The 27,413-nt window shown below is 43.0% G+C and overlaps 1 protein-coding gene across 4 annotated transcripts in view; it reads left to right on the top strand.

Moving 5' to 3' along the window:
* LOC117403781 (WD repeat and FYVE domain-containing protein 3) overlaps positions 1–27,413 on the top strand; it is a 104,273-nt gene that overhangs the window by 70,206 nt on the left and 6,654 nt on the right. For all 4 annotated transcript variants that reach the window (XM_058989513.1, XM_058989503.1, XM_058989508.1 and 1 more), the window contains 26 exons: positions 263–492; positions 1,292–1,401; positions 1,801–1,983; positions 2,407–2,564; positions 3,055–3,132; positions 3,381–3,608; positions 8,586–8,754; positions 9,630–9,793; positions 10,909–11,057; positions 11,508–11,628; positions 11,974–12,059; positions 12,152–12,232; positions 13,019–13,073; positions 13,207–13,326; positions 13,766–13,883; positions 14,305–14,411; positions 15,495–15,648; positions 15,800–15,891; positions 16,268–16,480; positions 16,786–16,933; positions 17,299–17,453; positions 19,295–19,453; positions 21,698–21,877; positions 24,265–24,447; positions 24,867–24,963; positions 25,464–25,841. In XM_058989513.1, coding sequence (XP_058845496.1) covers positions 263–492; positions 1,292–1,401; positions 1,801–1,983; positions 2,407–2,564; positions 3,055–3,132; positions 3,381–3,608; positions 8,586–8,754; positions 9,630–9,793; positions 10,909–11,057; positions 11,508–11,628; positions 11,974–12,059; positions 12,152–12,232; positions 13,019–13,073; positions 13,207–13,326; positions 13,766–13,883; positions 14,305–14,411; positions 15,495–15,648; positions 15,800–15,891; positions 16,268–16,480; positions 16,786–16,933; positions 17,299–17,453; positions 19,295–19,453; positions 21,698–21,877; positions 24,265–24,447; positions 24,867–24,963; positions 25,464–25,841 — 3,916 coding nt within the window. The remainder of the gene's footprint in view (positions 1–262; positions 493–1,291; positions 1,402–1,800; positions 1,984–2,406; positions 2,565–3,054; positions 3,133–3,380; positions 3,609–8,585; positions 8,755–9,629; positions 9,794–10,908; positions 11,058–11,507; positions 11,629–11,973; positions 12,060–12,151; positions 12,233–13,018; positions 13,074–13,206; positions 13,327–13,765; positions 13,884–14,304; positions 14,412–15,494; positions 15,649–15,799; positions 15,892–16,267; positions 16,481–16,785; positions 16,934–17,298; positions 17,454–19,294; positions 19,454–21,697; positions 21,878–24,264; positions 24,448–24,866; positions 24,964–25,463; positions 25,842–27,413) is intronic.

The raw sequence follows: 27,413 nt of genomic DNA on the forward strand, positions 1-27,413 counted from the left end.
GCTGTCCTTGGTTTCTGCATCAGTCCTTGGGCAAACCAAATATGTACCAGCCTTTGGCTAACATGTTGGATGGAGCTTAGACAACATGTATGATATAAAATCACTACAAGAAACAATAAAGAATTGGGACAAATCTCTTTAACAAATACAAATGTAACTTGTTCTTCTGAAATATATGCTTCAAAGGTTTTGAAGAGATTGAAAAAAGTCTTGGTTTTAAGAGTTGTTTAGTGACTTCAGGACAACTTTTTCCCTTCTAAAGTCTAAGAGAAGATCTCAAGGTCTGTCGCTGGACTCCATCTACCACGGCCTGAACAGGACCATCCTCTATCAACTTTCCAGACCCCACAAGACTGTCCCGCAGCAGGTGGCTCTCCTGGACTCGCTCCGGGTCCTCACCGTCAACAGGAACCTCCTTCTGGGCCCCGGGAACCACGATCAGGAGTTCCTGGGCTGCCTGGCGCACTGCTTCATCAGCCTCCATGCAGGGAGGTGAGGATAGCTGGGCTGGCTCAGCTGTTTCAGGAGGGTCAGTCTTATACAGTGGAGGAATAGTTAGTTCCTGGGCTGCCTGGCGCACTGCTTCATCAGCCTCCATGCAGGGAGGTGAGGATAGCTGGGCTGGCTTAGCTTTTTTAGGAGGGTCAGTCTTATACAGTGGAGGAATAGTTATTAGGGAAACCTCATTGGAAATGATAAGAGATATTTTTTGAATATTTAGACACCAGCCATTGAACGGGTAATATAATGGCAGCACAAACAATAGTAGTTGGTGTGTCTGAAGTACACTAAAGGGAATACCAGTGTCAGTAGTTTCTATAACCTACACATGCAAATGTGTGTAGAATTCACTACAATCCCCACAAATGGGGCGGTGCACAATTGGCCAAGCGTCACCCGGGTGGGGAGGGCGTAGGTCGGCCAGGGTGTCTTCTGCTCACTGCGCACCAGCGACCCCTTTGCACTGGCCGGGCGCCTGCGGCCTGCCTGAGGTGGCTGCATGGTGGACTTGCAGAAAGAAGCGGTCGGCTGATGGCACACGCTTCGGAGGACAGCGTGTGTTTGTCTTTGTTGTTCCCGAGTCAGCGCAGGGGTGTTAGCGGTTAGCTGAGCCTAAAATAATTGGCTGTTTCAAATTGGGAGAAAAACGGGGTAAAAATCAATTGGCGACTACTACATTTATATATTAAAAAAAAAAAGAAAAAAGGATGTATTGTGTGGTGCTCCACGGAAATTGCCCAATGAAAAGTGTTCATATTTACTGAACTCGCTCCATGTTTACCTTTACCAGCAGTGTGGATGGATTTGGCTTGGAGGCAGAAGCTAGAATGACAACGTGGCACATCATGATGCCCTCTGACGTTGAACCAGATGTCCTTCACAATCAAGATGTTAGTGAAGGTAAATATCTTCTCAGTTAAATAATGAATCCAAGTGTAACTTTAATATCTGCATTTGAAAGTACATTGAGTAGTGCAAGTTCATGTATGTTTGTAAAAATATATATTTAATGATAAAAAGAACTACAGTGAGGATTTCACTATAGCCAGCCTGTATTTTTGTTTATTTAATAAAAGAGGATATCAATATTCTTTTTAAAATCTGACCCAGTCATCAGAAGTGAAGAGGTTTGTATTCTAGTCAGTTGATCGATATGTTCTTCTTATTGGTCATCTTATTCTGATGATCTCAGGAAATGTTGCTTTATGGATTTCAAAGATGTAGTGCTGTTTGTTTAAAGATCCTTTTGAAACGGCTGATGTTTTCTCTTTGCCCCGGTGTTTGTTTCTTCTTCACTAGGACGGCAGCTTCTGCTGAAAGCAGTGAACAGAGTGTGGACAGAGCTCATTCTCAGTAAGAAGCAGGCACTGGAGGATATATTCAAAGTGCCTCTGCCCACAAACGATCGCGGGCACATTGACATTGCCACAGCCCGAGTACACATTGAGGAGGCTGCTGTGAAGAACTGGCAGAACTACCTGGGTGAGGCAACATACCACACTGCCTCCTATAGGGCAACAGAGCTGCTTCAACAGCAGATACATTTACTGTGGCAGGCCTGACTGCTGCCTTTCATTATACATTACAAAATAATACATGTGTCCTTTATGGCCTGTCGGCAGTTGGAGTCGTACAATCCTTGAGAAAGTTTCCCGTAATTGCATTACATAATACAGACATTGGAATGAAGAATTGCTTCCATGATTAGAACTTGGAGCTCGACTCGGCTGTCATTTAGGCAGGTATCTAAACCAGTTTGATTCTGGCAAGGGGATTTGAACCCAACTTTTCAGTCTAACATCTATTGTATTGGGATGCTAATGATGTTTCCTTGCTCTTGAAGTGCTTGAGCTATAGTCCCTGCTGAGGGTGCCATGTATTTGACTGTGCTCTTTACCTGCACAGCCCATGAGAAGAAGTGCATTAGCAGAGGCGAGGCTATCGCTCCAGTCGCACAGTCCAAGCTGTCCAGAGTCAGCAGTGGCTTCGGTCTTTCCAAGCTCACTGGATCGAGGCGCAACAGGAAGGAGAGTGCATTAAACAAGAATAACCTCTCTGCTCAGGTATGGGCTGCTGTGCATTATATATTGAACTCCCAACAGCCACACTGCCCCCTGTCTGGCTCTAGGTGCAGTACAGTATGTATACACCATACCACTATAAAACCATGTCGCTTACTCCAAGTATAAAGTGTATTGCGCATATCAGTAATAAAAAGCAGTTTAGTTATCGCCCAGTGGCAAATCATGCCCCTGACAACAGGTATGTAGTAAAGACGTTGGTACATAGGTATGTCACACAACTGAGATGCATCTATCTTGAGATCCACTTGTGATGAAACATTCTTCAGTTCTTAAGTATATGGGAGTGTAGGAATAATGTGGGACTTCATGTATGTATGTTATATTCTTACATTTATTTAAAGAAGCGCTTGGATAAGGGATATATGGAGGATCCTGTCCATTCATGCATAAGTAATTGTGTAACTGGAACAAACCTGCAGATCTGTAGTGAATCTTTTATGTCTAAAATCCCAATGATATTTGACCCCAGGAGACGTTTCAGTGGATGTTCACCCATATTGCTGTTGTGCGGGATTTGGTGGCCATGCAGTATAAAGAATATCAAGAGGTATGTTATGTAATCTACTGTATTACATCTATATCGGCTGCATCAATCCAGTCTACAGCTTGAATACTTTCTTAGATTAACCTACACTGTATTACATCTATATCACCTGCATCAATCCAGTCTACAGCTTGAATACTTTCTTAGGCTAACCTACACTGTATGGCAACTGTATATTCCATGCTCCACTGGTTTGTAATGATTCAATATTGTTATAATAATAATACGTGTCCTGCTCTTGCCCCACTCAGCGACAGCAGAATGCTCTGAAGTACGTCTCTGAGGAGTGGGCTCAGATTGAGTATGAACTCCTAAGGGAGAGGGGCCTGTGGGGGCCACCCATCGGGTCCCACCTGGACAAGTTTCTGCTGGAGATGACTGAAGGGCCTTGCCGCATGAGGAAGAAGATGGTTCGCAATGACATGTTTTACGTCCACTACCCCTGCGTACCAGACAACGATCAGGAGACCAGCAATGTGGTAAGCATCAATAGGACTTATTATTATTCCAAACATGGCCCTTACTGTATTGTACTGTAGGGTTACTGTATTGTATGTCCAGTTACTATATTGAAAAGTCCATCCCTGGTGAAATTAGTCAACACTGCAGGGTTGTGCACATCAGATGTATCTCTGTATAAGGGTTCAAGACTCATCTTACTTCAGTCACTGAATAAACTTCTTTCACTCACGTATGCCACCTGTGTTTTCTAATAGCCTGTTCAGTTTGTCACAAGTGATCAGCCTGAAGTGCCTTTGTATGCCGATTGCACTGTGATTCATCAACAGGTAAAAGTGCTGCTTGACTAGACCAGAGGCAGTGATTTATCAAGCTGCATGATGGCTTTAAAACAATACATGGTGCGGCTGGTGATTGATTTTGGTGTGTGTCACACTTTAGAGTTTATATGAATCTAGAGAACCACATCTCCAGTTGTGTTGTATGGGTTAGAGTTTATATGAATCTAGAGAACCACTTCTTCAGTTTTGTTGTATGGGTTAGAGTTTATATGAATCTAGAGGACCACTTCTCCAGTTGTGTTGTATGGGTTAGAGTTGTTAGAGTTTATATGAATCTAGAGGACCACGTCTCCAGTTGTGTTGTATGGGTTAGAGTTTATATGAATCTAGAGGACCACTTCTCCAGTTGTGTTGTATGGGTTAGGGTTGTTAGAGTTTATATGAATCTAGAGGACCACTTCTCCAGTTGTGTTGTATGGGTTAGAGTTTATATGAATCTAGAGGACCACTTCTCCAGTTGTGTTGTATGGGTTAGAGTTTATATGAATCTAGAGGACCACTTCTCCAGTTGTGTTGTATAGGTTAGAGTTTATATGAATCTAGAGGACCACTTCTCCAGTTGTGTTGTATGGGTTAGAGTTTATATGAATCTAGAGGACCACTTCTCCAGTTGTGTTGTATGGGTTAGGGTTGTTAGAGTTTATATGAATCTAGAGGACCACATCTCCAGTTTTGTTGTATGGGTTAGGGTTGTTAGAGTGTATATGAATCTAGAGGACCACGTCTCCAGTTGTGTTGTATGGGTTAGAGTTTATATGAATCTAGAGGACCACTTCTCCAGTTGTGTTGTATGGGTTAGAGTTTATATGAATCTAGAGGACCACTTCTCCAGTTGTGTTGTATGGGTTAGAGTTTATATGAATCTAGAGGACCACTTCTCCAGTTGTGTTGTATGGGTTAGGGTTGTTAGAGTTTATATGAATCTAGAGGACCACGTCTCCAGTTGTGTTGTATGGGTTAGGGTTGTTAGAGTTTATATGAATCTAGAGGACCACTTCTCCAGTTGTGTTGTATGGGTTAGAGTTTATATGAATCTAGAGGACCACGTCTCCAGTTGTGTTGTATGGGTTAGGGTTGTTAGAGTTTATATGAATCTAGAGAACCACTTCTCCAGTTGTGTTGTATGGGTTAGAGTTTATATGAATCTAGAGGACCACGTCTCCAGTTGTGTTGTATGGGTTAGGGTTGTTAGAGTTTATATGAATCTAGAGGACCACATCTCCAGTTGTGTTGTATGGGTTAGAGTTTATATGAATCTAGAGGACCACTTCTCCAGTTGTGTTGTATGGGTTAGAGTTGTTAGAGTTTATATGAATCTAGAGGACCACGTCTCCAGTTTTGTTGTATGGGTTAGAGTTTATATGAATCTAGAGGACCACGTCTCCAGTTGTGTTGTATGGGTTAGGGTTGTTAGAGTTTATATGAATCTAGAGGACCACTTCTCCAGTTGTGTTGTATGGGTTAGAGTTTATATGAATCTAGAGGACCACGTCTCCAGTTGTGTTGTATGGGTTAGGGTTGTTAGAGTTTATATGAATCTAGAGGACCACGTCTCCAGTTGTGTTGTATGGGTTAGAGTTTATATGAATCTAGAGGACCACGTCTCCAGTTGTGTTGTATGGGTTAGGGTTGTTAGAGTTTATATGAATCTAGAGGACCACGTCTCCAGTTGTGTTGTATGGGTTAGAGTTGTTAGAGTTTATATGAATCTAGAGGACCACTTCTCCAGTTGTGTTGTATGGGTTAGAGTTTATATGAATCTAGAGGACCACTTCTCCAGTTGTGTTGTATGGGTTAGAGTTTATATGAATCTAGAGGACCACTTCTCCAGTTGTGTTGTATGGGTTAGAGTTTATATGAATCTAGAGGACCACTTCTCCAGTTGTGTTGTATGGGTTAGGGTTGTTAGAGTTTATATGAATCTAGAGGACCACGTCTCCAGTTGTGTTGTATGGGTTAGAGTTGTTAGAGTTTATATGAATCTAGAGGACCACTTCTCCAGTTGTGTTGTATGGGTTAGAGTTTATATGAATCTAGAGGACCACTTCTCCAGTTGTGTTGTATGGGTTAGGGTTGTTAGAGTTTATATGAATCTAGAGGACCACTTCTCCAGTTGTGTTGTATGGGTTAGAGTTTATATGAATCTAGAGGACCACTTCTCCAGTTGTGTTGTATGGGTTAGGGTTGTTAGAGTTTATATGAATCTAGAGGGCCACGTCTCCAGTTTTGTTGTATGGGTTAGGGTTTATATGAATCTAGAGGACCACGTCTCCAGTTGTGTTGTATGGGTTAGGGTTGTTAGAGTTTATATGAATCTAGAGAACCACTTCTCCAGTTGTGTTGTATGGGTTAGGGTTGTTAGAGTTTATATGAATCTAGAGGACCACGTCTCCAGTTGTGTTGTATGGGTTAGAGTTTATATGAATCTAGAGGACCACGTCTCCAGTTGTGTTGTATGGGTTAGGGTTGTTAGAGTTTATATGAATCTAGAGGACCACTTCTCCAGTTGTGTTGTATGGGTTAGGGTTGTTAGAGTTTATATGAATCTAGAGGACCACGTCTCCAGTTGTGTTGTATGGGTTAGGGTTGTTAGAGTTTATATGAATCTAGAGGACCACGTCTCCAGTTGTGTTGTATGGGTTAGGGTTGTTAGAGTTTATATGAATCTAGAGGACCACGTCTCCAGTTGTGTTGTATGGGTTAGAGTTTATATGAATCTAGAGGGCCACTTCTCCAGTTGTGTTGTATGGGTTAGGGTTGTTAGAGTTTATATGAATCTAGAGGACCACGTCTCCAGTTGTGTTGTATGGGTTAGAGTTTATATGAATCTAGAGGACCACTTCTCCAGTTGTGATGTTAGGGTTAGAGTTTATATGAATCTAGAGGGCCACTTCTCCAGTTGTGTTGTATGGGTTAGAGTTTATATGAATCTAGAGGACCACTTCTCCAGTTGTGTTGTATGGGTTAGGGTTTATATGAATCTAGAGGACCACTTCTCCAGTTGTGTTGTATGGGTTAGAGTTTATATGAATCTAGAGGACCACGTCTCCAGTTTTGTTGTATGGGTTAGAGTTTATATGAATCTAGAGGACCACGTCTCCAGTTGTGTTGTATGGGTTAGGGTTGTTAGAGTTTATATGAATCCAGACGACCACGTCTCCAGTTGTGTTGTATGGGTTAGGGTTGTTAGAGTTTATATGAATCTAGAGGACCACGTCTCCAGTTGTGGTTGATGGGCATATAGTGGATGTAAGTCATGGTAATGAACTTTATCATGATGCTCACATCTTTGAATTTACATTTCAGCCGTGTTGGGGGATCCTGTCACTGATTTAACTTGTTTGTTCATTTATTTGCCTGCCTGGTCAGCGTTCATCATGTATTTCCTCACATGGAGGACAGTCTCTAGTGATTTGTATTTGAAATGACTGGTGCTGCTGCCCCCTGTCTAGGTCTCATAGTCAGGAAGACCAGCCCTTGGGTTCTTGGAGCGCTGCACTGCAGCGATGGGCAGCTCCTTTCTGTGCACTGCAATGGTGTGTTTCTCTCACTAGAAGTTACTTGTTATGTTGGCATGGATACCTGAGGGTAGAGGGTGGAGATGTGTAATGGGCATGGAGCAATAAACAAGATTTCATTAGCCAAGTCAAATAAACTGCCCTGTGGGAGATGTTCAATGAAGCAGCAAAATGACTGTTATAAGAAAGAGTTCTAATGCAAATATATATTATCAGCATAATTGCTTACTAATGACCTGTATGGATTGTGTGCCTCTCAGAAGTATTATCGGCTGTTTGTTGCAATTTGGAAATGCCTGTGTGTAGATAGCTTGCACTGTTTGGCTGTAGCTATAAAAGCTGTACAGTATGTTGTCAAACATTATAGGCTTAATTAACAAATGAAAGCAGCTCTTCTGAAGAAAAGAAGCATGTGCTCATATTTATCCCTCAAGTGTGCAGAGAAAGGGGTAGAAAACAATAAGTGCAAACAACGAAAAGAAATCAAGGCCCCTGCTAATTCTGCTTATCTGTGACTAGAAGTAGATCTAACCAATAGAAACCAATCAGGATTGTGCCCATTGCTTTCCTCAGTAGAACCGGGAGTACTGGTCATACAGAAGAGAGCAACTTTGATCAATTCTTACAAAATCCCTTGTGAAGGGGATACAGTGGAGGCGGACCTACGTCCGTACAGGCATTGAACGCATGTCACATGCCACACATTTTCCATCTTTCTGGAGAACCACTTATCCAACTTTCATGAAACTTGGTAGCAACATTATTTAACATAAGTTTCTGAGAATTTCAGGTTGTGAGTAAATCTGGGTCGTCTGTCTGTACATCGCCCACCTGCATGTCACTCTTAAATTTACACATATATCTGGGGAAGCACTTCATGATTAAACATGCCACACTGTTGACACACTTTCTCATCACACTAAAAGCTCTAATTTTCAATGTACAGCCATGGCAGGATGTAGGTTACTGACCTACTTCCTCAGTACAGTATCATGATACATATACATTTGTTTTTTTAATGTATTGGTGTTTTAATATGCTAATAATGCACTGTGCAGGGCAAGTCTGGACCAGGTTCTTGCTACTTTGTTTCAGTGGCAGAGCAAAAACATGTCATCTTCTCATCATGTATCTCCAGAAACCGACCCGCTACCGAAGAGCGGTAAGTTATGACAGTAAAGAGTACTTCATGCGGCTGCTGTCTGGAAACCCTGGCATGTATCAGCACTCCATGGAGCAGACTGCAGTGAGGGAGACCACTCAGCATGAGCACGAGCATGGGGAGGATACCATCGCCAAGGTCAAAGGTAACTGCTGACAGTACAGCTTGTCTAGTCAAAAAGCAGGCGAGTTCCTAACCTGCAGGAGTCTTTATCATCTTCAGAACAGCTTGTCTAGTCAAAGAGCAGGCAGGTTCGTAACCTGCAGGAGTCTTTATTATCTTCAGAACAGCTTGTCTAGTCAAAGAGCAGGCAGGTTCCTAACCTGCAGGAGTCTTTGTCTTCAGAACAGCTTGTCTAGTCAAAGAGCAGGTGGGTTCCTAACCTGCAGGAGTCTTTATCATCTTCAGAACAATGGAAAGCAGTGAGACCATAAAAGCATCTCCTTGAAAAAAGATCACTGAAGATAGACTGCTGTAGTTTTTGTGTTTGATGTGCTTTCCCTCTGTCTCAGGGCTTGTGGTTTGTGGTTCTGTGTTTGTGATGTGCTGCCTCTCTGTCTCAGGGCTTGTGGATTGTGGTTCTGTGTCTGTGATGTGTTGTCCCTCTGTCTCAGGGCTTGCGGATTGTGGTTATGTGTCTGTGATGTGTTGTCTCTCTGTCTCAGGGCTTGTGGATTGTTGTTCTGTGTTTGTGGTGTGCTTTCCCTCTGTCTCAGGGCTTGGGGTTTGTGGTTATGTGTTTGTGATGTGTTGTCTCTCTGTCTCAGGGCTTGTGGATTGTGGTTCTGTGTTTGTGGTGTGCTTTCCCTTTGTCTCAGGGCTGGTGGATTGTGGTTCTGTGTTTGTGGTGTGCTTTCCCTTTGTCTCAGGGCTGGTGGATTGTGGTTCTGTGTTTGTGGTGTGCTTTCCCTTTGTCTCAGGGCTTGTGGATTGTGGTTCTGTGTTTGTGATGTGCTTTCCCTTTGTCTCAGGGCTTGTGGATTGTGTTTCTGTGTTTGATGTGCTTTCCCTCTGTCTCAGGGCTTGTGAAGCCCCCTCTGAGGCGTTCCCGCTCCACGGCCGAGGGGCCGGACGAGGACAGCCAGGACCAGATGCAGGATCAGCTCCTGGAGGCTGGTGCGATGGACGAGGAGGAGAAGACCAACAACAGCACCCTGCTGCGGCTGCTGGAGGAGGGGGAGAAGGTAATGCACAGCACCAGGGACTCAAACATGTTGGTGTGGTGCAAGGAACAGAACCTGTTTTGAAGTCTAGAATTCCACAGCATGTATCTGAAGCAGCATCAGATCCTTCTCACTGTCATTCATGCTCTCTCTGTATCGGATCCTTCTCACTGTCATTCATGCTCTCTGTAACAGATCCTTCTCACTGTCATGCATGCTCTCTGTATCAGATCCTTCTCACTGCCATTCATGCTCTCTGGATCAGATCCTTCTCACTGTCATTCATGCTCTCTGGATCAGATCCTTCTCACTGTCATTCATGCTCTCTGGATCAGATCCTTCTCACTGTCATTCATGCTCTCTGTATCAGATCCTTCTCACTGTCATTCATGCTCTCTGGATCAGATCCTTCTCACTGTCATTCATGCTCTCTGTATCAGATCCTTCTCACTGTCATTCATGCTCTCTGTAACAGATCCTTCTCACTGTCATTCATGCTCTCTGTATCAGATCCTTCTCACTGTCATTCATGCTCTCTGTAACAGATCCTTCTCACTGTCATTCATGCTCTCTGGATCAGATCCTTCTCACTGTCATTCATGCTCTCTGGATCAGATCCTTCTCACTGCCATTCATGCTCTCTAGATCAGATCCTTCTCACTGTCATTCATTCTCTCTATTTTCCCCAATGGAACCAAACCCCTTTTTTTGTTTGTTTATATAGGCAATGCCAAGTCAGTGTGCTTTCTTATCCTGTGCAATGAAATGTACATAACACCCAACAAAACATGTCTGAAATACAGGCTTTTTGTATCCCAGAAATAGACAGTGAGAGAACATTTTCTTGGGAGTCAATACTGTATCACTTTATACACTTGTGTGTTGACCTTGTGGAATAAAATGTCATGAGTTCACATCCCAGTGAAACGGCCTGTGTGTGTGTGTGCGTGCGTGCGTGCGTGCGTGCGTGCGTGCGTGCGTGTGTTTTACAGAGCAATTTGAAATATGCCCGGCAGACAGGAAGAACCATGCATTAAAATTAGAGAACAAAGACGTTAGGAGAGAACTGAAAACCACGGCTTAATGTAATTGTAATATATGTATATTTTTTAAAAAGCAAATCTTTGTGCATTTAGATTCAGCATATGTACAGATGTGCGCGAGTTCAAGGGCTTGACACCAGCGAGGGCCTTCTGTTATTTGGAAAAGAGCATTTCTATGTGATTGATGGCTTCACAATGACAGTCACCAGAGAGATCAGGGATATTGAGACGCTGCCCCCAGAGTAAGTGCATTTTCACTTTCACGGCTTCATACTGAAATGGCTTCAAACAGATTAGTGTCAAACAATCCTTCTGTCAGCTGTACTGCTCCACCGGTGAAACGGAGGAAATGTTGAAGTTGATGTCTTTTATTGAAGAAACATGCACAATATACAAGATCAATACACTTCTGCGTATGGGCAGTGTTTGTAGAAAAGGACTGAAAATAAAGGCTGCATATATTATAACCATAAAATTATTTCCTGTTGAACAAAAACCTTCCTATTGAATCTAGCTATTTTACATTTAATGCAATACAGAGTTTCTCTCTATTTTTTATACATTGCATTATCTTGCTCAGTATTTAAAATGTTGTCAATAAGGCATCAGTTACAAAGTTGCCCTAGATCTCGTTGCGTCATAGTAACTAGAATAACCACTGTGCTGTGTGCTTTTGTCCTTGTTTTTATAAGCATGCATGAAGCTATTATTCCCAGAGGGGCCAGGCAAGGTCAAAGCCAGCTCAAGAGAACCTGCAGTAGTTTTGCTTATGAAGACATCAAAGAAGTGCACAAGCGAAGGTACCTCCTGCAGGTAAGATGAGTGCACAAGTGAAGGTACCTCCTGCAGGTAAGATGAGTGCACCAGCGAAGGTACCTCCTGCAGGTAAGATGAGTGCACCAGCGAAGGTACCTCCTGCAGGTAAGATGAGTGATGCAGTGGAAGGGAACTCCTTGTATTACGTTTCTAGCTCCCGCTTCTGCAATCTGTGTTGATGATCATGCTCCCCTCATACCAGTATATCTATTGTGTTGCATTTAGAGGAAGAGCAGATGTCATGCTGTATATAGTTGAACTGTTAGTTTGGCTTTGTGTTGCATTGTCCATCATATTACTATACTGTTTATACTGAGATTCATTTCTTTTCTTTTTTTTCAGCCCATTGCAGTCGAAGTATTTTCAGGTGATGGTCGAAATTACCTCTTGGCATTCCAGAAAGGGATTAGAAATAAAGTGTACCAGAGGTAACTGTTCATGTTATGTTTCTGATATGACTTTTTTTCTTTTTTTTCACCCAGCTCTTTAAATAATTCCTGTTTTGCTTCTTTTCTTCCAGGTTTCTGGCTGTTGTACCTTCACTGGCTGACAGTTCAGAGTCGGTTTCTGGTCAGCGCCCGAACACCAGTGTGGAGCAAGGGTACGTATTCCTAGTATGAAAAAGTAACACTGGGAAGCCTTTATGTAATCACTTCCGTTTCTTACAGACTCTTATTGCCGTGATGATCCCTGTTTAATAGACATTTACCTGAACCCTGACACTGAAGCGACTCTTATTGCAGTGATGATCCCTGAACCCTGACACTGAAGCGACTCTTATTGCAGTGATGATCCCTGTTTAATAGATAGTTACCTGAACCCTGACACTGAAGCGACTCTTATTGCAGTGATGATCCCTGAACCCTGACACTGAAGCGACTCTTATTGCAGTGATGATCCCTGTTTAATAGATAGTTACCTGAACCCTGACACTGAAGCGACTCTTATTGCAGTGATAATCCCTGTTTAATAGATAGTTACCTGAACCCTGACACTGAAGCGACTCTTATTGCAGTGATGATCCCTGTTTAATAGACAGTTACCTGAACCCTGACACTGAAGCGACTCTTATTGCAGTGATGATCCCTGTTTAATAGATAGTTACCTGAACCCTGACACTGAAGCGACTCTTATTGCAGTGATGATCCCTGTTTAAAAGATAGTTACCTGAACCCTGACACTGAAGCGACTCTTATTGCAGTGATGATCCCTGTTTAATAGATAGTTACCTGAACCCTGATGCTGAAGCAACTCTTATTGCCAGTAGGGAAATAGCTGGCAGAGCTTACTCGAATGCAGTTTTCTGGATCATGAAGCATTCATAAAGTGCATATTCCTGTCAAGTAAAATGTGAATCATTTCAAAGTATATACTTTGTTATCCTTAGCTCTGGTCTGCTGAGTACATTGGTTGGAGAGAGGTCTGTGACACAGAGATGGGAGGTAAGTTCATGGTTTTACTTCAGGCTCTTGAGATTTTATGTATTTTTTTTTTATATCACAAATGATGCAGGGACAGACTGGATGAATTCATATCACCAGCACTAGGAGTGACCTTTTCCTTTGTCTCCTACAGAGAGGAGAGATCAGCAATTTCCAGTACCTGATGCATCTGAATACATTGGCTGGCAGGTCCTACAATGACCTCATGCAGTACCCAGTCTTCCCATGGATCCTTGCCGACTATGATTCAGAGGTAATAAAAGAAACGGCTGCATTATTCATTGGGAGATTAAGGACGAGACATTTAAGGGGCCATCTGAGTTTAAGCAATGTGTAGTTCTGAGGGATGGGTTGTTGAAAACACAGAAGGTGAATTGTATATTAATGTTGACTCCAGTTTCACCCTTCTTTCTACTGAATTCTGATTGTATATTAATGTTGACTCCAGTTTCACCCTTCTTTCTTCTGAATTCTGATTGTATATTAATGCTGACTCTAGTTTCACCCTTCTTTCTATTGAATTCTGAACCTTGATTGTAGTGGAATGTGATCTTTAGGCCTAGCTGAGCTTTAGAAAATGCCCCTGCTGAAGATGAAGAGTGAAGTTTATGCACGCTAGCTTTAGGCACTGTTTTTAATCCTGCTGTATTTTGCAGCACTGTGTAAAGAACTCTTTTCAAAACATCTTCTAGGAACTTGATCTCACCAATCCCAATACTTTCCGAAACCTGGCTAAGCCAATGGGAGCACAGACTGATGACAGGCTGGCCCAGTATAAGAAGAGATTCAAGGACTGGGAGGACCCTACTGGTACTGATTGTATTTCATAACCCTTTCCTACATTGCAATGATGTTGAAGTGTTCATTCAAATGAATGTCCAATAAAGCTCACAGATAAAGGGATTCCGAGCATTCCAGTGGTTCTGGCAGCAGATTACATTGTAAGACATATTCTTTATAATGAAAAACAAGGCATTCATTTAATTAGTCTAACTAACTCAAAAATGCACATTTGGAATGGCACTGTGAATATGAATAATATTCCTAAAGCCTGCTATATTTTGTTGTAATAAAATGTAATATCACAGGATCTAATTTGATTTGTAGAGAACACAAACAATACATTAAAGTCAGAAGAATGCAGTCTTTTAATGTGATGCATTGTGTTTCCATGCTTTTAAGTAGTCGTTGAGGCTGCTTTATTGATGTACTTTACTCATGTAATTCCCAGGTGAAACTCCAGCCTATCATTATGGGACACACTACTCCTCTGCCATGATTGTGGCTTCCTATCTGCTTAGAATGGAGCCTTTCACCCAGATCTTCTTAAGACTGCAGGTCATTGTCTGGAATTGTTGGATCTGTTTTTAATGTCATTGCTAATCTGTGTTTGGGATGAAACGTGAGTGTTGGTAGATATGAGTGTTTATTTCTTAATGATCATTACATTGAAGTCGTGTGCTTTTGTTTTTACTTGTATAGTTAATGAAGGTATTCTACTGTACTGCTCAGTGCTAAAATACACTTGATTAATGTGGTTATAAAAGCAGGTACAGAGAGTGGAGTTCTTTCTGTTTGAATAAGGAAGCTTTTCTAATTGCCTTCCTGTCGTCTATAAAATGCCCATTTCCCATGACTGGTGTGCAGGAGGGAGGATGTGAAGTTTCTTGTGCTTCACATGCCTGCAGCTCTGCTTTAATACATGCTGTGGATCTAGAATGTTTACCAGACAATGGTGGGTTTTTTTTTTTTTTTTTTTTTTAAAGAAGTTTAGTTTCTTAACTTCTCATCACAACTTGGTCAACATTGAATTAAACCCCAGTATCAATTAATTTCTTAGAGGAGTTTTTGGAGCATAATGCTCACCGTTCTTGCAGGTTTTAGGATATGTTTTGGTGTGACACGGTGTCTTGTGTTCGATGTGTGCTGGGGTCATAGTATTCTAAATATACCACTGCTCAAGAGGGGCAGGCTGCTCAAGAGGGGCAGGCTGTTCAAGAAGGGCAGGTTCAAGAGGGTCAGGCTGTTCAAGAGGGGCAGGTTCAAGAGGGTCAGGCTGTTCAAGAGGGGCAGGTTCAAGAGGGGCAGGCTGTACAAGAGGGGCAGGCTGCTCAAGAGGGGCAGGTTCAAGGGGGGCAGGCTGTACAAGAGGGGCAGGCTGTACAAGAGGGGCAGGCTGCTCAAGAGGGGCAGGTTCAAGAGGGGCAGGCTTTTCAAGAGGGGCAGGTACCCTTGAGTAATTGGTTAGGTAACCTTGCTGTTGACTACCTATAAAGAATCAAGTCCAAATATTGTGAAAAACAAGTGATTTTTACTACACTATGTATAGTGAAATGACATCAAACAAAAATATCCATTTCTAGTTTGAAAATAACACATAAATACAAAAAGAACCCAAACTCAACAGCCTTGTTATTGCAGGGTGGGCACTTTGACCTTGCTGACAGAATGTTTCACAGTGTGCGAGAGGCCTGGTATTCTGCAGCAAAACACAACATGGCCGACGTCAAGGAACTCCTCCCTGAATTCTTCTATCTTCCCGAGTTTCTCCTGAACTCCAACAACTTTGACCTAGGTGAGAGCAAAGCTCTACGAGGGTTATGAACAGCTCTTTCTTGTAAAAGAGGTAGCAACATCAACAAGGTACTAAAAAAAACACTGTTCAAAAGTAGGAATTGGACTCTGTGGTGACTGAGGTTCTCTATATCTGTGTTTAATTGTAATAGGTGCTAAACAGAATGGCACCAAGCTGGGGGATGTGATTCTGCCCCCATGGGCTAAAGGGGACCCAAGAGAGTTCATCCGCGTTCATCGAGAGGTAATGAAGGGCTGCTCCCAGCACAATTCCTGGGCCGCTGTTTGGGTTAAGACGGTTTTTCAAATACAAATACATTATCAATTTTATTATCTTTAATTGACTGATTTTGAAGCTCCCTGAACAAGTATGGTAAGTGGTTCCGAAGTGTGGCAGTGTATTTGCCTCCAGCAGTATGGGGGAAACATCAGAAAGGATGAAGGCTCTGCAGCTATGGTTTAGGAGTGGGATTGTAGGCAGCACCTGTCACATGTTAGTACTGTACCTTTTAAAGTGCTTTTTCCTATAGAAATAGTGTCATGTGAAGATGTAACTCACATGTGATGGACACTGTATGGAGTTTGTGTGCAGATGTGTAATGTGTGCTTTCCAATTCCAGGCACTGGAGTGTGACTATGTCAGCGCACACCTGCATGAATGGATAGACCTGATCTTCGGTTACAAACAGCAGGGCCCTCCGGCAGTGGAGTCTGTGAATGTCTTTCATCACCTCTTCTACGAGGGCCAGGTGGACATCTACAACATCAATGATCCGCTCAAGGAGACGGCTACCATAGGATTTATTAACAACTTTGGGCAGATACCCAAACAGGTAGCCTTTTTGAGAGCTGCTTGCACCAATTCTTAATTTCAACACTGAAATTTGTCCCTATCCAGTGCTGTTGATACAGGGCAGTGCCTGGCTCCAGTGCTCTCAATACAGGTTAGTGCCTGGCTCCGGTGCTCTCAATACAGGTTAGTGCCTGGCTCCGGTGCTATTGATACAGGACAGTGCCTGGCTCGATTGCATCTGTGGAGAGCATGTCAGCCTGCTGGTATGTGCTGGTATGTGCTGATATCTGTTTGTCTTGTAGTTTTCTAGAGGGAGAGATTAAAGCTTGTTTCATTTGGTTCCAGTTGTTTAAGAAGCCTCACCCACCCAAGCGAGTTCGGAGCAGGTCCAATGGAGATGTCCCAGGGATGCCAGCCTCTGGGGGCTCTGCTGGGGACAAGATCTTCTTCCATCACTTAGACAACCTGAGGCCTTCACTGGCCCCTGTGAAAGGTGAGGCACCCCTGAAGATATATTATGTATATTTTTCAAGCCACTGTTTGTGTTCAGATGATGTTATCCAAAGCTTTCAACAAAGAATGAGTTATTATTATTATTATTATTATTATTATTACTATTATATCTTGAAGTGTCCAAGAGGTTTTCCCAAAATGAAAGTTGGTATCTGTAGCGTGTTCTTAGCCAGTTCCATAATAAAGTACTTCAGCATACATTTAGTTTAATTTAACATGTAAACTGGCACACTGCCTCAGATAAAGCATTCACTCTAAAGATTGAAAGCCACCACTGGTCAGGTTTGGAAGTGTGTGTCCCGTCTCTTTCTGAAGCGTTTTCGGGTCTCTTGTTCTTGTTCCTAGAACTCAAGGAGCCAGTGGGACAGATCGTGTGCACAGACAAAGGCATCCTGGCCGTGGAACAGAACAAGCTTCTCACTCCCCCAGCCTGGAACAAGACCTTCGCCTGGGGCTACGCTGACCTCAGCTGCAGGCTGGCACATTACGAGTCTGACAAGGTTGGGAGGAGTCAGTCCAGCGCCGTTCTGTTGCCTGTTAAACTGGCTTGGAATAGCTGCTCCACTGCTTTTTAAAGCTGGGTTTGCTGTGGGCTGTGTGGGCATGTGTAGAATTCCTAAGCCTCTGAAGAGGGCCTGTAGACATTGGATTCTTAGCAAGCAGATTGTCACTCAGCTCCCTTTGTTGTGCTTCTGTGTTGAGTGGCTTATATACTCGTTTAATAACGTTCCCTTTAATAAAATACTTTCCTTTATTGCCAGAAAATAAGTAAGAGCTGTTTTGAGACAAGAGAACGATGGTGATGCATTGAGCTTGTGTTGCTGTCTCCTTACTGATTTGCTAACAATAGTTGCTGCAATTTAGTGTGACGATATTTGTAGGATGGTGTGCATTAAATAAAACTGTTTCACATGAAATATTTATCTGCTGTTCTTTAATATACAGCATTTCAAATCTCCTGTGTAGGCATGCTTTTATCTAATTCTATATCCAGGAAGCATTTCTCCTGTGATGCTGAGCTGCAAGAGTTGTATATACTGCCCTCTGCTGGACACCCCTGCCACACAGGTGGAATAGCAGTTAATACAGTCAGCACTCGGATATCCATTACCCAGATACACGTCAGTCATGTTTTACCATCCTTGTATTAAGAATAAAATCCCCAATTATATATATATATATATATATATATATATATATATATATATATACAAATTAATGCACTTACCTGTCACACGTGATTTCCTACTCTGTCACTAGTTTTCTGATACGAAGCCCTTCAGTGTTACAATTGACTTGTTTAACAGTCGCAGCCCGCGTTATTCTTCTTTTTTTATGGCATGGAAAATCAGTCTGTCTTTATTGTGCACTGCAGTTACACAGCGCTTCCTCCAAAAACAAAGCAAAGATTTAGTTGTTTTTGTGCATTTTCCTTTGCAAGTGAACTGTGACATTAGGGCCTTATCGAGCACTGTATTCTGCAATTTTGAATACTGACTTTGGATACGGTTTTAATTCTGGAAACCTGGTGGTTTTCGTTTTTTTTGTTTTTTATCTTTTGCTAAATTGCATTACCTTTCATGTTGTACGCAGTTGTGTGCATGGGTAACATTTTGATTTAATTTTGCTGTTGGGTCGTTAACGGGGAACGTTACATACCGCTACAATACATACCGGATTTAAAAGTATGTACTGTATTGCAGTCCACGTGTTGTCTCTTTTGGCAAGTGATATTTTCAGAATCGTATCGTTCTGAATTAAAATACTTCTGTTGAAAATATAGCACTGTACCAACAAAACCAACTACAGTACATCTAAATGGAAGCATGCTTATTTTAAAACAGTTCTTTCAGCTATGTATTTTTGACATTCCATCTTTTTTGTGTTCCCTGAAAGAACTGACAAGTTTTTGTCTTTTACTGCTGTGTTATTCCCAAGTCGTGTGCAAACAAATTTCAATGCAAGAATCAACTTCTTGTTCAGTTCCTCAAACCCAAGTCATATTTTTTTTGTACGAAATGTGTGTGTGTGTGCAGGGTAGGGGGTTGTTTGGGTGGGAGGGGCAGATTACAACGTGCTCAGCTACATACACGTCAAATCAGATGAAATAATCAGATATCCGTCACACTCGTTTAACCGTCTCAAGGTTGGATATGTGAATGCTGACTGTAGTGCACAGAATTATCAGGAATTTGATCTTTCTTGATACATTCATCTCCCTTTATGCAGGCCGATTTACAATTCAGATAAATCACTGGCAGTGCATATGAATGACAAAGTAATGTAGTCAATACAGTGCAAGTGCCTGATGAAGTTCTAATGAATCTATTTCCTCTTGCAGGCTGTTACTGTGTACGAGTGCCTGTCTGAATGGGGTCAGATCCTCTGCGCTATTTGTCCGAACCCAAAGCTGGTCATTACTGGAGGGACAAGCACTGCAATCTGTGTGTGGGAGATGGGAACTTCAAAAGAGAGGGCAAAAACACTCACACTGAAACAGGTGAACTGGCTCAACATTGACTGTCTTCTCTCATTAAATTGGAGCTGTGAGCACTGGTGTGTGAACAAGAGGAAATCTGTATTTACTGCAAAATCTCCTCTGCCAGTGTTCTTGAGCGTTCTAGTCTGAATGTGTCACACTGTATATGCTCAAGTGTCCAGTCTCTGTATCTCAGTTTGCAAGATCAACTTCAGCGTTCCTGCAGTGGGCTGTACTTTACCCCTGAGTTTCCAGTAATTCTACCCGCTGAACAGGTACGAATGTTACAGGTGCGAATCGTACATCCCAGGGCTGAAAAGAAATTGGATATTGTGCAGAGTATTTGTGAGATTTTTCCATCAAATTGGAAACAGATCTGAAATATCTTGTTTTTGTGACTGTAAGAACCTACATTGATTTATAGAGAATTATTTGGTAGTTGGAAGCATAATGCTGTGTCTCAGTGTGTACCCTGGGTTAATGCTGTATCTCAGTGTGTACCCTGGGTTAATGCTGTATCTCAGTGTGTACCCTGGGTTAATGCTGTATCTCAGTGTGTACCCTGGGTTAATGCTGTATCTCAGTGTGTACCCTGGGTTAATGCTGTATCTCAGTGTGTACCCTGGTTAATGCTGTATCTCAGTGTGTACCCTGGTTAATGCTGTATCTCAGTGTGTACCCTGGGTTCATGCTGTCTCAGTGTGTACCCTGGGTTCATGCTGTCTCAGTGTGTACCCTGGGTTACTGCTGTCTCAGTGTGTACCCTGGGTTAATGCTGTATCTCAGTGTGTACCCTGGTTAATGCTGTATCTCAGTGTGTACCCTGGGTTCATGCTGTCTCAGTGTGTACCCTGCATTAGTGCTGTCTCAGTGTGTACCCTGGTTAATGCTGTCTCAGTGTGTACCCTGGGTTAATGCTGTATCTCAGTGTGTACCCTGGGTTCATGCTGTCTCAGTGTGTACCCTGGGTTCATGCTGTCTCAGTGTGTACCCTGGGTTCATGCTGTCTCAGTGTGTACCCTGGGTTCATGCTGTCTCAGTGTGTACCCTGGGTTCATGCTGTCTCAGTGTGTACCCTGGGTTCGTGCTGTCTCAGTGTGTACCCTGCGTTAGTGCTGTCTCAGTGTGTACCCTGGGTTCATGCTGTCTCAGTGTGTAACCTGGGTTCATGCTGTGAGTATGTACCCTGGGTTCATGCTGTCTCAGTGTGTACCCTGGGTTCATGCTGTCTCAGTGTGTACCCTGGGTTCATGCTGTCTCAGTGTGTACCCTGGGTTCATGCTGTCTCAGTGTGTACCCTGGGTTCATGCTGTCTCAGTGTGTACCCTGGGTTCATGCTGTCTCAGTGTGTACCCTGGGTTCATGCTGTCTCAGTGTGTACCCTGGGTTCATGCTGTCTCAGTGTGTACCCTGGGTTCATGCTGTCTCAGTGTGTACCCTGGGTTCATGCTGTCTCAGTGTGTACCCTGGGTTCATGCTGTCTCAGTGTGTACCCTGGGTTCATGCTGTCTCAGTGTGTACCCTGCATTAGTGCTGTCTCAGTGTGTACCCGGGTTAATGCTGTCTCAGTGTGTACCCGGGTTAATGCTGTCTCAGTGTGTACCCTGGGTTAATGCTGTATCTCAGTGTGTACCCTGGGTTCATGCTGTATCTCAGTGTGTACCCTGGGTTCACGCTGTCTCAGTGTGTACCCTGGGTTCATGCTGTCTCAGTGTGTACCCTGGGTTCATGCTGTCTCAGTGTGTACCCTGGGTTCATGCTGTCTCAGTGTGTACCCTGGGTTCATGCTGTGAGTATGTACCCTGGGTTCATGCTGTCTCAGTGTGTACCCTGGGTTCATGCTGTCTCAGTGTGTACCCTGGGTTCATGCTGTCTCAGTGTGTACCCTGGGTTCATGCTGTCTCAGTGTGTACCCTGGGTTCATGCTGTCTCAGTGTGTACCCTGGGTTCATGCTGTCTCAGTGTGTACCCTGGGTTCATGCTGTCTCAGTGTGTACCCTGGGTTCATGCTGTCTCAGTGTGTACCCTGGGTTCATGCTGTCTCAGTGTGTACCCTGGGTTCATGCTGTCTCAGTGTGTACCCTGGGTTCATGCTGTCTCAGTGTGTACCCTGGGTTCATGCTGTCTCAGTGTGTACCCTGGGTTCATGCTGTCTCAGTGTGTACCCTGGGTTCATGCTGTGAGTATGTACCCTGGGTTCATGCTGTCTCAGTGTGTTAATGCTGTGAGTGTACCCTGGGTTAATGGTGTAATGTTTTTCATCAGGCACTGTTGGGCCACACAGATGCTGTGACATGTCTTACAGCCTCCTCAGCCTATCACATCATTGTTAGTGGATCTCGGGACCGGACCTGTATCATCTGGGACCTGAATAAGCTGTTGTTCGTCACCCAGTTGCGAGGCCACAGGGCGCCGGTCTCAGCGCTCTGCATCAATGAGCTGACGGTATGTGCTCCACTCTAGTGGCTTCTCATGTATGGAATGCAGCCAGAGTTTATAGTTATTGGACTGTGGGGGAATGAGATGACTGCTGTATCGTTTACCCTCTACCGAGAGAATCAATAAGCCAGGGCAATGCAGTGTTTATAGTTTCCTTCTGAAATAATGAAAAGCAAGCCTGTTGTATGCACAGCAGAATGAAAATTACAAAGAAACCAAATGTTTCATAGAAGTAGAAGATGTCTTTTGCACATTGAATACAAACTGGTGTTATCACTGTTGGTACATCTTGGAAAATAAGGAACCTGCACCAGTACCTGCTTCTTTGTGGCCCATATTCACAAAGCAGTTTGAAATTCAAGCAACTGTTCTACGTCTGTTATTGCCTTCTTTAACAAGAGTTTGAAATAATTTCCCAAATGTGTAAAACTTTGTATTCTTTGAAAAAGCATTATTTAAATAAATAAGGAGTTAAAGCCTGGTGCCTCGGGCCCCGACACTGAAAGCTGTTTATGGAGGTGTTTGGTGTGTGTTGTTCTCTAGGGTGCTTGGTGTGTTTATGGAGGTGTTTGGTGTGTGTTGTTCTCCAGGGCGATATTGTGTTTATGGAGGTGTTTGGTGTGTGTTGTTCTCCAGGGTGATGTTGTGTTTATGGAGGTTTTTGGTGTGTGTTCTCCAGGGTGATATTGTGTTTATGGAGGTGTTTGGTGTGTGATCTCCAGGCTGATAGTGTGTTTATGGAGGTGTTTGGATTGTGTTCTCCAGGGTGATGTTGTGTTTATGGAGGTGTTTGGTGTGTGTTCTCCAGGGTGATATTGTGTTTATGGAGGTGTTTGGTTTGTGTTCTCCAGGGTGATGTTGTGTTTATGGAGGTGTTTGGTTTGTGTTCTCCAGGGTGATGTTGTGTTTATGGAGGTGTTTGGTGTGTGTTCGCGAGGGTGATATTGTGTTCATGGAGGTGTTTGGTTTGTGTTCTCCAGGGTGGTATTGTGTTTATGGAGGTGTTTGGTGTGTGTTGTTCTCCAGGGTGATATTGTGTTTATGGAGGTGTTTGGTGTGTGTTCTCCAGGGTGATGTTGTGTTTATGGAGGTGTTTGGTTTGTGTTCTCCAGGGTGATGTTGTGTTTATGGAGGTGTTTGGTGTGTGTTGTTCTCCAGGGTGATATTGTGTTTATGGAGGTGTTTGGTGTGTGTTCTCCAGGGTGATGTTGTGTTTATGGAGGTGTTTGGTGTGTGTTCTCCAGGGTGATGTTGTGTTTATGGAGGTGTTTGGTTTGTGTTCTCCAGGATGATGTTGTGTTTATGGAGGTGTTTGGTGTGTGTTGTTCTCCAGGGTGATAGTGTGTTTATGGAGGTGTTTGGTTTGTGTTCTCCAGGGTGGTATTGTGTTTATGGAGGTGTTTGGTGTGTGTTGTTCTCCAGGGTGATAGTGTGTTTATGGAGGTGTTTGGTGTGTGTTCTCCAGGGTGATAGTGTGTTTATGGAGGTGTTTGGTGTGTGTTGTTCTCCAGGGTGATATTGTGTTTATGGAGGTCTTTAGTGTGTGTTCGCGAGGGTGATATTGTGTTCATGGAGGTGTTTGGTTTGTGTTCTCCAGGGTGATATTGTGTTTATGGAGGTGTTTGGTGTGTGTTGTTCTCCAGGGTGATGTTGTGTTTATGGAGGTGTTTGGTTTGTGTTCTTCAGGGTGATATTGTGTTCATGGAGGTGTTTGGTGTGTGTTGTTCTCCAGGGTGATGTTGTGTTTATGGAGGTGTTTGGTTTGTGTTCTCCAGGGTGGTATTGTGTTTATGGAGGTGTTTGGTGTGTGTTGTTCTCCAGGGTGATATTGTGTTTATGGAGGTGTTTGGTGTGTGTTCTCCAGGGTGATGTTGTGTTTATGGAGGTGTTTGGTTTGTGTTCTCCAGGATGATGTTGTGTTTATGGAGGTGTTTGGTGTGTGTTGTTCTCCAGGGTGATAGTGTGTTTATGGAGGTGTTTGGTGTGTGTTCTCCAGGGTGATGTTGTGTTTATGGAGGTGTTTGGTTTGTGTTCTCCAGGGTGATGTTGTGTTTATGGAGGTGTTTGGTGTGTGTTGTTCTCCAGGGTGATGTTGTGTTTATGGAGGTGTTTTGGTTTGTGTTCTTCAGGGTGATATTGTGTTCATGGAGGTGTTTGGTTTGTGTTCTCCAGGGTGATATTGTGTTTATGGAGGTGTTTGGTGTGCGTTGTTCTCCAGGGTGATGTTGTGTTTATGGAGGTGTTTGGTTTGTGTTCTCCAGGTTGATGTTGTGTTTATGGAGGTGTTTGGTGTGTGTTCGCGAGGGTGATATTGTGTTTATGGAGGTGTTTGGTGTGTGTTCGCGAGGGTGATATTGTGTTTATGGAGGTGCTTGGCTTGTGTTTTTCTCCAGGGTGATATTGTCTCTTGTGCTGGCACCTACATCCATGTGTGGAGCATCAATGGAAGTCCCATTGTGAGCGTTAACACCTTCACAGGAAGAAGCCAGCAGATCCTGTGCTGCTGTGTATCCGAGATGAATGAATGGGACACCCAGAATGTGATATTAACAGGACATTCTGACGGAGTGGTCCGGGTAAGTGCTGCTTCGGATTCTCTTTGTGTTTCATTAGCAACACATCACCTCACAGCACGGCTTCTGAGAGCAGGTCTGTACAGACGCTCACATCAGTCTGTGGGATCTGTTTTGCTTGTTTAGTAGCATTCATTCATTACATGAAAAATAAACCCCCTATTTACAATTGTGAATTTTATCCTATTAGGCTTTTCAATAACTCTCCTCTGTGAGGGCTCTGCTAATTCTGATTAACATCGTTATCTAATTCATTGTGTTCTTCGTGGTGTGGACAGCATTAGTGATGTTCTATTGGGAGGTAGCCCTGAGGAAGGCAGCATGAGAGGCATATTTATTTCGCACTGAGCCCTGATGCACAGTGAAGCTTCTATAATGGGAGCCCCTGTTCTGCAATGCTAATCTGTTGGTTTTTTCTCCAGTTCTGGAGGATGGAGTTTTTGCAGGTTCCAGAGACCCCTGCTCCAGGGCCAGTGGAGGTTCCAGATATACCTGACTGCTGTGCAGATGACAAGATAGGTAACAGCTCACTGCTGCAGGATTATGTACAATTCAGCATCTATTCCCCATATTACTCGCATACAGTATGATAATGTAAACAGTATAATGTAATAATGTATTATTCTTTCCAGTATGTCATGGTGATTATTAAAGCGATACAGAACACAATGCCTTTAGTATGATAAACTAAAAGTTTGTTCCTTTCTTGTGCGTCTGTATTATCTTCTGTAGTTCTGTTTTAACTTGAGACTGTGATGGTGGAGATTGTGTATGTTGCAGTTCTGTCAGTGCAGCATGTTCCACACATGCACGATATTTTACTAGATCTGCTTTCACAAGGTGTTCAGACTCTGAGCAGGTTGAAGAATTCCGTATTTCCCAAAACTATTGTAACAGAGCCAAGACAGCACAAGAAAGTGAAGCATTCATCATAAACAAGCCCTCACTTTAACAGCATTCTGGGGTTCTACTAAACAAGCCATTCATTTAACAGTCTTCTGGGGTTCTGTCTTGTGCAGAGGGAAGGGAAGCGCAGGATGAGGAGAGCAGCGACTCTGATGCTGACGACCAGAGCATTAGTCAGGAGGCCAAACCCCAACCTTGCCAGAGCCAGCCTGGCAGTGTCGTCCAGAGGCCCAAAGGAGCAGGGGGCAAGGCAGCCCCCTCCTGGTCTGCAGACAACGACTCAGACAACTCTCACCGCTGGTCAGACCACCTCAGCTTGGATGAGAAAGATGGCTTTGTCTTTGTGAATTACTCTGAGGGTCAAACCAGGATCCCAGTGCAGGCCCTCCCAGTACAACCCCAGCCCCAGCCCCAGCCCCCTCCCCAGCCCCAGCCCCCTCCCCCTCAACCTCTACAGCACAGGCCTGGACCTTACAACACACTGAGACCAGGTAAATACAGCCTTGCTTACTCCAGCTTCATTGTGTATTTAGTCCCTTTAGTACAGTGTTATAAAGCATGACCGCCTGAAATACTTGCAACCCTCTCTTACAACAGCACTGTAAGCAGTGTCAGTGAAGGGAAAGTTAAAAAAGATAGATTTTCAAGCAGACTGGCTGAAGATTTACCCATGGCTGGAGTTTAATAAAGATAGTGGTCAAATTAGTAGTTTGGTCTGCAGTGTAGTTTTGCTAACCACTGTTACAAGACCAGCACAAACAACGTGGCTTTGAAAAAAAAAAAAATTGAAATAGAAACTTCAGGCAATGGTGAGTGCTCTGCATCACAATGATGATCAAACAGCTGAATGTACATAATGTTAAATGTTTACATTTGAGAGACTGTGGAAGGGTGTGGGTACTCACTGACACGGGAGACAGAAGGTTTAATTGAAACACCTCTCTGGTGCCCAGTTGTATTATTATTTTCTTTTGTTTCTTTTATTATCCACCAGATGGCGCTGGTTCTGCTATACCCAATACCAATGATGGTAAAGGGCTCTCACTTGTTTTATACAGCACGCGCAGGTGCTCAGAAATAATAATGAAAACAAACGGCAAAATAAAACACAGTAATAAACGTTATACTTTGCACGTCAGACAAGTACTTTTTTTCTTCTTCTGTAACAACATTCTGTTGCTAGAAAAACTCCCGCAGATTTCTAGGGATTCACGCATGCTCCTGGAAACTCTAAACTGCAGAAGTCTCGCAAATACAAATGAAAATAAAAAAAATAAAAATGTGTAACTCTAAACTTCAAAGCAAAAATATTTACATATATATATAGAGTACACAAATACACATATCCTTTTAATTCACAAACCCTCAGTCACACACAGTAACACACATATTTAAACTAATGCAACAATACTATTACATTGCCTTTGTCTATAGTAAAGTTTGACCACCAGAATATTTACATAATAAAAATTACAAAAACCTTTAAACTATTTTAGATGCAACACTTTATTAATTTTTTATTAATTATTAATTTTATTAATTTTTTTAAAAAGCTACTTAATCGGGTGGTTGGCAGTGGGATTGTAAAGCTATAGATTGACTTCATTATTTTTAATACAACTTTGAAAATACTCCACAGCAGGGCACTCTTAATAAACTGCTACCTTCCCCGAATGCTGACTCAACTCCACTGACCATCCTCAATCTCACACAATCATGCTGCTGTGAGACCGACGGGGCAACACCACTGAAACGCCCACAAAACAAAATGATTTCTCTTTATCCAATGGCCATATAGGAAACTAAAACTTATTAAACAAGCGTCATCGCCGTTCTTCTGGGTAATGTAGTTTAGAAATCAATCCTTTAACCCATTCTACCCGTTTAGCATAACATGACTTTCGGCTTGTGTATCAGGACAAATATCCACCGAAAGTATACCGTATTATACCTTTATACACAGCTGAGTATCTGAAGATTATTAAGAGAGTAGTGTTTTCACTCTATGATGAAATATACCCTAGTTTGAATGTAAAGAATATGTTTAAAAATGCACTCAAATT

The sequence above is a fragment of the Acipenser ruthenus genome, chromosome 2, assembly GCF_902713425.1.
Source record: "Acipenser ruthenus chromosome 2, fAciRut3.2 maternal haplotype, whole genome shotgun sequence".
NCBI classification, from domain to species: domain Eukaryota; kingdom Metazoa; phylum Chordata; class Actinopteri; order Acipenseriformes; family Acipenseridae; genus Acipenser; species Acipenser ruthenus.